This window comes from Biomphalaria glabrata, chromosome 2 (genome assembly GCF_947242115.1).
Source record: "Biomphalaria glabrata chromosome 2, xgBioGlab47.1, whole genome shotgun sequence".
Classification (NCBI taxonomy): domain Eukaryota; kingdom Metazoa; phylum Mollusca; class Gastropoda; family Planorbidae; genus Biomphalaria; species Biomphalaria glabrata.
This window is the reverse complement of record NC_074712.1, coordinates 22,515,057-22,528,359: the sequence shown is the minus strand read 5'-3', so window position 1 is coordinate 22,528,359 and position 13,303 is coordinate 22,515,057. Positions and strand designations below refer to the sequence as shown.

The 13,303-nt window shown below is 35.9% G+C and overlaps 1 protein-coding gene across 1 annotated transcript in view; it reads right to left on the bottom strand.

The window, feature by feature from the left end:
* Window positions 1–13,303, bottom strand: part of LOC106067947 (neuronal acetylcholine receptor subunit beta-3-like) — a 93,034-nt gene that overhangs the window by 56,858 nt on the left and 22,873 nt on the right. Inside the window, exon 2 of the mRNA XM_056019654.1 lies at window positions 11,009–11,075. Within this exon, the coding sequence (XP_055875629.1) occupies window positions 11,009–11,066 (58 nt within the window). The 5' untranslated portion in view covers window positions 11,067–11,075. The remainder of the gene's footprint in view (window positions 1–11,008; window positions 11,076–13,303) is intronic.

Genomic DNA, 13,303 nt, shown 5'->3' with positions numbered 1-13,303 from the left:
TACCAACACACTAACATTCATACACTAACATCCATACACTAACATCCCTAGCAACACACTAACATCCATACACAAACATCCATACACTAACATCCGTACCAACACACTAACATCCATACACTAACATTCATACACTAACATCCCTACCAACACACTAGTATCCATACACTAACATTCATACCTTTACACTAACATCCCTAGCAACACACTAACATCCATACACTAACATCCCTAACAAAACACTAACATCCCTACCAACACATTAACATCCCTACCAACACACTAACATCCATACACTAACATCCCTACCAACACACTAACATCCCTACCAACACACTAACATCCATAAACAAACATCCCTACCAATACACTAACATCCATACACTTACATTCATACACTAACATCCATACACTATCATCCATACACTAACTTCCCTACCAACACACTAACATCTCTACCAACACACTAACATCCATACACTAACATCCCTACCAACACACTAACATCCATACAATAACATTCATACACTAACATCCTTACCAACACACTAACATCCATACTCTAACATCCATACATTAACATCCATACACTAACATCCCTACCAACACACTAACATCCATACACTAACATCCATACACTAACATCCGTACCAACACACTAACATCCATACACTAACATTCATACACTAACATCCTTATCAACACACTAACATCCATACACTAACATTCATACACTAACATCCCTACCAACACACTAACATCCATACACTAACATTTATACCTTTACACTAACATCCCTACCAACACACTAACATCCATACACTAACATCCCTAACAAAACACTAACATCCCTACCAACACATTAACATCCCTACCAACACACTAACATCCATACACTAAAATCCCTACCAACACACTAACATCCCTACCAACACACTAACATCCATAAACAAACATCCCTACCAACACACTAACATCCATACACTTACATTCATACACTAACATCCATACACTATCATCCATACACTAACTTCCCTACCAACACACTAACATCTCTACCAACACACTAACATCCATACACTAACATCCCTACCAACACACTAACATCCATACAATAACATTCATACACTAACATCCTTACCAACACACTAACATCCATACTCTAACATCCATACATTAACATCCATACACTAACATCCCTACCAACACACTAACATCCATACACTAACATCCATACACTAACATCCGTACCAACACACTAACATCCATACACTAACATTCATACACTAACATCCTTACCAACACACTAACATCCATACACTTACATTCATACACTAACATCCATACACTATCATCCATACACTAACTTCCCTACCAACACACTAACATCTCTACCAACACACTAACATCCATACACTAACATCCCTACCAACACACTAACATCCATACAATAACATTCATACACTAACATCCTTACCAACACACTAACATCCATACTCTAACATCCATACATTAACATCCATACACTAACATCCCTACCAACACACTAACATCCATACACTAACATCCATACACTAACATCCGTACCAACACACTAACATCCATACACTAACATTCATACACTAACATCCTTACCAACACACTAACATCCATACACTTACATTTATACACTAACATCCATACACTAACATCCATACACTAACATCCATACACTAACATTCATACACTAACATCCCTACCAACACACTAACATTCATACACTAACATTCATAACTTTACACTAACATCCCTACCAAAACACTAACATCCATACTATCACACTTACATCTCTACCAAGACACTAACATCCATACCTTCACACTAACATCCCTACCTTCACACTAACATCCCTACCAAAACACTAACATCCATACTATCACAATTACATCTCTACCAACACACTAACATCCATACCTTCACACTATTATCCCTACCTTCACACTAACACCCATACCTTCACACTAACAAACCTACCTACACACTAACATTCCCACCCATAACTAGATATGCATCGAGTTAAACAAAAAAAAACGAAACATGTTGGCAAAACATTTTGAAGATGAGTTTTGCTGTTTCTTCTAGCCGAATGTTTCACCATGTCATTTAGCGTGGACATGTCACGTTTCTAGTAATCACATACATGACACGTGATGACAAGGAGGGAGGGAGGGATTAAAGATAAAATCGCATGGTTGATCGTGTGCCACTGAGACGTGCTCTGTAAGTAGATTCCTTCAGAGAATCAAAACCAACGATTTAAAACAAATATTAACCACACACAAAAAATTGAATGGATTCAAAGGAAAGAATCTAGATCTTGAACAGTTTAGGAAATCTCATAGGAAAACGTGATGACAAACAAGATATATATTTTTTTTAAAAAAGATAATAGAAAAACATATAAAATACTTTTTAAAAATAAAGAGAACACCTCCTTTATACATCTTATAGTGCAATTAAATGTTCTTTTAATTACTAATGAATTTTAGATTTAGATTGTTAAATACACCCTTGTTTAGCGAATGTAGACTTTAAAAAATTCCAATAATAGTCCCACAGACATAAATTGCATTACAGATCTATACAAGCATGTATAATATATATATATATATATATATATATATATATATATATATATATATATATATATATATATATATATATATATATATATATATATATATATATATCTTATATTATAAAGTAGAAAGTAAGGCGTTAGACAATCTTGATAAAACTTGGCATAAATGTTCCTTGGGTGCTTACTTAGACCGTAGTGTATGTATTATACCATTAAAACAAACTTAAGACCCTCAAAAAAAAAGTTTTCCAACTCTATGAAAGCATTATAATTTCATCAATCTAGGCTATTTTTACCATGTTGACATGAAAAGATCGAATGGACCTAGATCTAGATCTAATTTTAGAAACTACACTTTGTGCAAATAGTTTTTTACTTTGACACATGAAAATACAAAATATAGTCTATTGATTTCATTATTTAATTAAATTAAGCTTCAAATTTGTGTTTCAGATGCATTTTTACATAAATTTGTTCCTTATATCTTCGAATTTAGAATTCCTGACGTCCATTCTTTCATTAGACATTACTCGAAATGTTACACTTCTCTATATTCATAGATCTAAAACTCTATTTCAACTTTAAGATGATAAAACTTATCTTCGCCAAGATAGTTTTATAATTAAACACACAAACATATTAATTATATTCCATTCATTTCATATTTTATTCAAATTAACTTTCAAATTTCTTTTTTCAAAAGCATTTTTACATAGGTCTACATTAGTTCGCCAAAATTTTTATTAAAACTTGAATTCAGGTCAATTAGCTATTTTTAGCTCCATTCATAATATTTTTTATTCATGAATTCATGCATTCGCTTTACTTATAACATAATTATTTTCTTTAATTGTTTCTAATGTTTATGTTAATCTTTTGGTGACTATATCAGCATTAAGACCCGCGGGCAGAGCGTAATATCTGTCTAGTATAAATAAATAAATAAATATATAAATAAAAAAAATAAATATATATATATATATATATATAGGCCTATGTATATATATATATATATATATATATATATACAAACATATATGTGTGTGTGTGCGTGTGTGCATCATTAATCTTTATTACATTCTGACCCTTCATTCTTTTTTAAGACGTTTATTGTACTCTAGAAAAAGTTCGTCCTGGAATTAATGGGTTTGGGGTGGAGCCCCGCCGCCAGGCACTATTTTGGGCATTTTAAAAAAAGTGCATATTCTGGGGTATCTAAAGTGCATTATCATGCTATCAAAAAATTTTAAGTTTTTATAACCTAATCTGATAATCTTACTTACTGAGGACTTAGATCCTCCCGCGCCGTTCGGCGAACCGTGCAGCAAGCTGTCTCCACAAAAATCTGTCACTGGCAATGTCTGATGCCTCTCTTCACCTGGCATGCTCTGAGGTCCTCCATGAAAGTGTCTGGCAATGTCTGATGCCTCTCTTCACCTGGCATGTTCTGAGGTCCTCTATGAAAGTGTCTGGCAATGTCTGATGCCTCTCTTCACCTGACATGTTCTGAGGTCCTCCATGAAAGTGTCTGGCAATGTCTGATGCCTCTCTTCACCTGGCATGCTCTGAGGTCCTCCATGAAAGTGTCTGGTAATGTCTGATGCCTCTCTTCACCTGGCATGCTCTGAGGTCCTCCATGAAAGTGTCTGGCAATGTCCGATGCCTCTCTTCACCTGGCATGTTCTGAGGTCCTCCATGAAAGTGTCTGGCAATGTCTGATGCCTCTCTTCACCTGGCATGCTCTGAGGTCCTCCATGAAAGTGTCTGGCAATGTCTGATGCCTCTCTTCACCTGACATGTTCTGAGGTCCTCCATGAAAGTGTCTGGCAATGTCTGATGCCTCTCTTCACCTGGCATGTTCTGATGCCTCTCTTCACCTGGCATGTTCTGATGCCTCTCTTCACCTGACATGTTCTGAGGTCCTCCATGAAAGTGTCTGGCAATGTCTGATGCCTCTCTTCACCTGGCAATGTCTGATGCCTCTCTTCACCTGGCATGTTCTGATGCCTCTCTTCACCTGGCATGTTCTGATGCCTCTCTTCACCTGACATGTTCTGATGCCTCTCTTCACCTGACATGTTCTGATGCCTCTCTTCACCTGGCATGTTCTGATGCCTCTCTTCACCTGGCATGTTCTGATGCCTCTCTTCACCTGACATGTTCTGATGCCTCTCTTCACCTGGCATGTTCTGATGCCTCTCTTCACCTGACATGTTCTGATGCCTCTCTTCACCTGACATGTTCTGATGCCTCTCTTCACCTGACATGTTCTGATGCCTCTCTTCACCTGGCATGCTCTGATGCCTCTCTTCACCCGGCATGTTCTGATGCCTCTCTTCACCTGACATGTTCTGATGCCTCTCTTCACCTGGCATGTTCTGATGCCTCTCTTCACCTGGCATGCTCTGATGCCTCTCTTCACCTGACATGTTCTGATGCCTCTCTTCACCTGACATGTTCTGATGCCTCTCTTCACCTGACATGTTCTGATGCCTCTCTTCACCTGACATGTTCTGATGCCTCTCTTCACCTGACATGTTCTGATGCCTCTCTTCACCTGGCATGCTCTGATGCCTCTCTTCACCTGGCATGTTCTGATGCCTCTCTTCAACTGACATGTTCTGATGCCTCTCTTCACCTGACATGTTCTGATGCCTCTCTTCACCTGACATGTTCTGATGCCTCTCTTCACCTGACATGCTCTGATGCCTCTCTTCACCTGACATGTTCTGATGCCTCTCTTCACCTGGCATGCTCTGATGCCTCTCTTCACCTGACATGTTCTGATGCCTCTCTTCACCTGACATGTTCTGATGCCTCTCTTCACCTGACATGTTCTGATGCCTCTCTTCACCTGACATGCTCTGAGGTCCTCCATGAAAGTGTCTGGCAATGTCTGATGCCTCTCTTCACCTGGCATGCTCTGAGGTCCTCCAAGAAAGTGTCTGGCAATGTCTGATGCCTCTCTTCACCTGGCATGTTCTGATGCCTCTCTTCACCTGACATGCTCTGAGGTCCTCCATGAAAGTGTCTGGCAATGTCTGATGCCTCTCTTCACCTGACATGTTCTGAGGTCCTCCATGAAAGTGTCTGGCAATGTCTGATGCCTCTCTTCACCTGACATGCTCTGAGGTCCTCCATGAAAGTGTCTGGCAATGTCTGATGCCTCTCTTCACCTGACATGCTCTGAGGTCCTCCATGAAAGTGTCTGGCAATGTCTGATGCCTCTCTTCACCTGACATGCTCTGAGGTCCTCCATGAAAGTGTCTGGCAATGTCTGATGCCTCTCTTCACCTGACATGTTCTGAGGTCCTCCATGAAAGTGTCGAGCCAGGATTTCCCTGTTTCCGATTTCCAAGTAATGGCCACCATGTCATCGCAACTCTTGGTATGCGTAATTCATTTTGTCAAAGAGCAAACCTCATGCGACGCTCTGTCACAACCTCACTAAGTGGTCGACTCCCAGTTCGGCATAGGATTTCCTTGATTGAGACCCGATCTCTATAAATGACTCCTAAAATCCGTCTAAGCCATCTTTGTTGAGCCACATTTAGTCTTTTTTCAATTTCGAGCCCAGCGACTGGTAGAAATGTGTAACCTCTCTTGGCAACGCTTTTGGAATTCGGTGACTTTAGTTTGCTTTAGATTGTATATCGAAAAAGGAAGTTTTAGCGTCAAAACCATCTGTTTGGGCTGGGGGTTAAACTAAAAAACATACTCACACCCCCTTATCTGAGCTCATAGAATTTGGTGACTGTAGAATAATATTGAAGAGGAGATTTTCAACATCAAAACTATCAGTAAGGGGATTTTAAACTCAAAACCATCCGAGGACTTTTAAACTTAAAGCTTTCTGGAGGAGGCAGGTTTAACTCACCCCCCCCCCTTTCTGGCTACTCTCATAGATTTTTTAGTGTAATTTGTCTTTTTTATATTGAAGAGGTGGTTTTTAGCTTCCAACCCCGCTGGAGGGAGGTTTTAAACTCAAAACCCTCTGGATAGGGTTTTAACTTAAAGCCCTCTGGAGGGGTTTTAAACACAAACCCCTTTTGGGTGCGCTCATAGAATCTGGTGACTGATGTATGCTTTAGACATACATTGAAGAGAGGGGTTTTATCGTTAAAAAAAATTCGGATGAGGTTTTAAAATAAAAATCCCCCTTGGCTATTGGAAATTTTCGTTTGCATTATTTTTAGTTTTATATAAGAGGGAGGTTTAATCGCAAAACCCTCTGGATGGGGATTTTAAACTTAAAACTCCTCAAACTTAAAATAAACAAAATCAAAGCAAACAAGATTACAAACTCAGAGGCGGCCCAAATCATATCCCTGTCGGATCCGCCTATTTGCAAGGAATATTGAAGACGTGATTTTGTTTTGATTGTCAAAAGTAATAATGTTTCAAAGATTCCTTTGCCGTTGTAGAAATTATTTTTTTCTGTTTTACATGTTTCGGATGTTCCTTCAAATTTAAAGATAATTAACTTCCTTGTCCAAACCTCCAGCTGGACGACGGGGGATGGCAGCGAGCAGGGCATGAACCCGGGACCGTCAAGATAATCAGTCCAGCACGCTAACCACACGACCAGGCATTGCTGTTAACTTAATAATAAACTAGTTACAAACTAATAGCCTATTATATATATATATATATTACACATTGCGGCATGACATCTACCGGATATGTACAATATGTCAGTCGAGCGATTTTAGATACTCTTTCAGCATTGATTTGTAGTTGAAAAAAAAACTGTTAACTACAGAGCTATTGGCATTATTATTTAAATGGAACTAGAATGTGGATCTAGAATCTACAATGATTTTAGCTAAAATATGAATACATCTATTTTTAAAATCTAGATATACTGTAAAAAATCTAGATCTAGTTTTAAAAATCTAAATCTAGTTTTAAAAATCTAGATCTAGTTTTAAAAATCTAGATTAGATCTAAATCTAGCTATTATGTCTTTTTTAAATACGAGTCAGATAACGAGGATTAATAAACATTACTATACCGAGTTGTTTTAGCATTTCATTTGAAGAGTTTATTTCGTATGACATCAAAGGAAAAAAAATCCACTATGTAACAAGGCCTTATTTAAAGAATTGATTTATATGACGTAAACGGACAAAAATTCCATTACGTAACAATGGACTCGTAAAATAAATATCTTTATTAACACGAGAGATTTAACCTTGATGAACATAGTTCTGATGCAATTCATTTAAAGATATATAACTCTATATATATCTATATCTCTCTCTCTCTCTCTATATATATATATATATATATATATATATATATATATATATATATATATATATATATATATATATATATATATATACTAGCCATATTTTACCCGCGTCTGCGGGTCTTAATTTGCGTATCAATGTCGATATAGTCACAGAGAGTCTTTTGGAAACAATAAAACGAAATAATAATGTTATAGGTAAAGCGGATGCGGAATGCATGAATGTAAAAATAGTATGAATAGAACTATCAAAATAGCTAATCTAACTAAATTCTTTTTTTTTTTCAAATTAAAACATTTGCTTGTAGGCAAACATATATTTGATTAAAATTTGAAATGAATAGACTTTATTTAGAGTTAGATCTAGACTAATCTAGAGTGAAATATTGGCATGGATAGAGTTCGTTCTGCGCGTGCATGGAGGCTTCGCTATGCGTATGCGTGACCTTTTTTCGCTATGCGTATGCGTGACCTTTTTTCGCTATGCGTATGCGTGACCTTTTTTGTTAGATGTACGCGACTTCATGACGACTTCAACTATTAAAATGTATGTCAACTCGGCCTCGCAGCTATAGCAAACGAATGTATGAAAAATGCTTAAAATATGAAATGAATGGACTATAATAGTATGGTCATGTGTTAAAGTATAAAAATATCTCTGCGAAGAGAAGTTCTATCATCTTAAAGTTGAAATAGAGTTTTAAACCTAGGAATAGAGAGATGTGTAACATGAAAGAATGTACGTCAGGACTTCTAAATTCTCAAATATAAGGAACGAATCTATGTAAAAATGCTTTTGAAAATCAAATTTGAATGTTAATTTTATTAAATAATGAAATCAATAGACTCTATTTTGTATTTTCATGAGTCAAAGTAAAAAACTATCTGTGCAAAGTGTAGTTTTAAAAATTAGATCTAGATCTAGATCCTTTCGATCTAAACATGGTAAACTAGGCCAAGATCTATGAAATACTAATACTTTCATAGAGTTTGGCAACTTTTTTTTTGAGGGTCTTTAGTTTGTTTAAAGGCTACTATACATACGTCACGGTTCCAGTTAGTGTCCTTCATGTTATTATCGAAAAAACAACAACACTAAAAGCTATTTAAAATTTGATTAACCTTAAATTTTCCTTCCAAAACGTCGCAATAGTTTTAAGTATCTTCCTTAGATTGTTCCTGATGTTTTTACATATATAGTAAGATAAAAAGAGAATTCCAGATAAATCTAATACCGTTAATTAAAATTTTGGGATGGTCTCGTGTGAAAATTAGATGTACTATAGCTTTGTCGAGAATTTTTCAAACCATACTTTGGTGTTAGGAAGTTGTTTTCCTTAAAAATCGGAACATAATATAAACGATAATTAGATTTTGTAACGTTTTAGCTAGAAAGTTTAATGTAATGTAAGACAGAAGTGCAATTTTACATAAATAGTTTTTCATAAAAATCCGGAAAAACCAATTTTCGTAAACGAAAAGAAGATTATTGGTTTTATTTATTTAAAGATGGATTTCAAACAATTATTTGGCGTTAGCAGATTTTTCATATAAAATTCGGAACAATTTTGGCGACGATTTTTAAGAAAATTAAAGTAATGTAGGTCGAGTACTATTTCAAAACCAAATCCGGAACATTCTAAACCGTATTTTGTTATGTGTTAGCAAGAAAATTTAATGTCAAATAAGTACAAAAAATATTTTCAATAATTGTTTCTAGTAAATTACTTTCTTTTTTTAAAAGCCTGAACAACCTATTGTCGATATTTTTGAAAAAAAAAAGTTATTTGACATAAATTTGTATTAAGATGAAAAAAAGGAACGATTCCCAGATTAAACGTATTTTCCAAGAATATAAGTGTAATATATATTAGCCAATTATACGATTTGAAACATTTGACATAATTTATTTTTTATAAAACGATATCAAGAACAACTTAATAGTTAATAAAATAGTAGTCCGTATAGAGATTTTCATTTAGCATTTATAAGTAATTTATTTTTAAAAATCGAAACCACAGACTATAGATCACGGGTTTTTGCAACGTTCAAGCACGGAATTTAAATGTAATATAAGTTGGAAGAGTAAACAAACATTCGTTGGCATTGATTTGTTTTTCACAAAAACATCCGGAACAATCTATTATAGAAACTTGAAAGTATTGCAATGTTTTGGAAGGAACATTAAAGGTTAACTCAGATTTTCATTAAGTTTTAGTGTTTTATATATAAAGGTGACGGACAGACCAACCGACAAAACACACTAAAATAAGCGGCTTTTTATCCTGATGTGATACATACATAATTAAACATAAATGAATAACAGCACCAGGGACCAAGTTTTTAAGAGAGAAAGTAGTGAATTAAATGCTACGAAATATGGAACTGCGCCGACCAAGGCTCGAACCAGTGACCCTGGAAACGACAACACCGCCTAGCGATAACGCACTACGCAAACTTAACCTCTAGACCATCGGAATGTCCGAAAAAACATTCTTCTGGTCCAGAGTCATTTCGCCCGTATGTTTGTCTAATGCATGTCTAACGGCTGTCTGTGTCGGCTCTGCTGAAGTTGTTGGTGAACGGATGCTGCGAGTTGGGGGGAGGGGCTAGCTAGGGCATGTGACCATTGACCACTGGGGTGGTAATTTGCATACGGGCGAAATGACACTGGAATTAAAATTCTGACTCTGAAATATTTTTTTTATTCCTTTTGAAAATTGAGCAAAAAAACTTTCTGCCGATACACCCCCCTCCAAGTGGCCCAGAAACGTGATTGGACCATAGCGCACTGAGCAAGCTGCAAAGAATGAAAGTTGGGCTAAACAAGTTTCTTCAAAACTAAAGGTCAACTAAAATGACCAATAAGATGATAAAATACATATACTAGCTTGACAAATTCTAATAGTGCCCTAGGATCGCACTCAAGAAGGTAAGTTCCACTGGTTAGTTAAACAGCTAATCCTTTTTGAACAGCAAGCCTATTGTGATATTGTAATTTTAGATTTACATTTTGAATCATTAAAGTTTAACTACACGAATGAGTCCAAATAATTGATGCAATTTTTATCTTAATATAAGCGAGATTTTTAAAAAGTATTTTGAATTTTGAATATGTTAGTAAATATACTTACTTTGAACTTGACGTAAACACACACACAATATCACAGTCACTATAGACGTCAACAACATGTTCTCAGACTGTGAAAAGAAAACAGAGAATCTCTTGAATTCTTGAATGTACGGATCAACTTTCGAAATGATTTAATTACAAATAGATTTTTTGCTGTTTGTAACTAGATACTAGAGAGTGTCTTTTGTTTCTTTAATCTACAGCTAGTCTGAAACGTTGATTTAATGTATCAGTCACAAAGTCATATCCACGACAGTAATCTAAGTCATATCCACGACAGTAATCTAAGTCCTATCCATGCTTGCAATCTAAGTCCTATCCATGCTTGCAATCTAAGTCCTATCCATGCTAGTAATCTAGTCCTATCCATGCTAGCAATCTAAGTCATATTCATGCTAGCAATCTAAGTCCTATTCATGCTAGTAATCTAAGTCATATTCATGATTTAATCAACACTTTAAACTATTACTGTTTTTCTAGCTATCAGTTCGTAGTAGAATCATTTTAACCCTATTTAGCGTATTTAAAATTTAACTTTAATGATTATAAAATAAACAAACGCTAATCAACTATTCAAAATGTAAGATTTGATCCGGTCTGTTTGTGAAGGCCAACTGTGATTTTATTTGAACAACTGTTTTTCATTGTTAAATTAATAAGCACTAAAAAGTTTTATAACATGTTTCTGAGTGTTCAATAAACACAATTAAACCCTCCTGTATTTATTTCTATTTTTTTTGGCAAATTTTTCTTTTGAAAGTGATTTTGACAAATGAGGTCTAGGTGCTCTTGTCTATTCCATGGGCAAGTAATTGAACTAATAGAGTTTTCTATAGCCTACAAATATTTAGCATTTTTGAAATCATTATTATGACTGACAAATTAGTTGTTGTTAGACAGAGTTATATTTCACTTCCCAGAAGACCTGGTTCCATATCCCATCTTTCCTGTATAGCTCAGCGAACATGGTATAGGTGTACAAATAAACAGCTAATAACATCAAATAAAGAGCCAACAACACCAAATAAACAGATAATAACACCATATAAGCAGTCAATAACACCATATAAGCAGTCAATAACAACAAATATACAGCAAAAAAAAAAAACAAATAAACAGCCGGGGGCCGCTAAAAATCGGTCACCAAATTGCACCCCCCCTCCCCGATGAAAGTTATTTAGTGTTGACTACTTCAGCTTTAAGTTTGAAAGTTTTGTTTTGATTCACTGAAAGCTTTAAGGTACTGAGATTGTAAGACTTCGCTAACTAGGACCTTGATGTGGGAGCACAGGCAAAAGATACTGATTACTTCCCCTATAGGCCATCGATCGTTTGTTTTTTCCTATTAAAAGTAACTTTTTTTTTTTTCTTTGGAGAGAGACTAAGATATGCAATATAGTTAAAAAGTGCATTTTCTATTTAACTGATTGTCTGCCCTTTAGACATGCATATAGGCTACGCCTCTGCCAACTTAGGACTTTTTCAAGAATAATGTGGCAATCTGATTTCTTTCACTGGAGCCCAGAGTAGAGAACTGAGAGTGGCCAATGGTATCGATTAGATGTGTAAACTGGACAGCATTGAAGCGCTAGTCATCTGATTCTACTGGTCAGCATGTAACTATTGATCATGTGTGGACATTGTAAAGTGATGACCACTAGATAAACATCGTTGAGTGACCATTGTAGTCAACATCATCTCTCGACCTTTAGATCCACATTTAAAAAAAACACGTTCATGTGTTCACTGGGAAATAAATGGTCAGCTACTGGGACAAAATGGTCAGCTACTGGGACAAAATGGTCAGCTACTGGGACAAAATGGTCAGCTACTGGGACAAAATGGTCAGCGACATTTAATTGACAAGATAAAATATAAATAAATTACTTGTTGTTCGACAGAGTTATATTTCACTTCCCAGAAGACCTGGTTCCACATCTTATATAATACAGACGTTACTTCAAAAAAGATGATTACGTCCTACGCGTCATGCATTTAGTCATACATGTTAACCAATGACTTAAATTCTGCCAGGTTACTGGTTTTCCTGACTGGCTCAGGCAACCCAACCCATATTTTGCCCTATCTAGCTGAGACATAACCATTTGTCCGCCGGTGGTCGATTTAGTTTTAGCTGTCTACGTCTGTCCTCGTCTACGTCTGTCCTCGTCTACGTCTGTTGCAAAAAGGGATAAAATATGGGTTAAAGGTTAAAAGTCTTCACCTTGTAATATGTAAATTACTTCATCGGTTAGGTTAAACAAATAAAAATGTTTTCACTCTTCTCTAAAAGTAG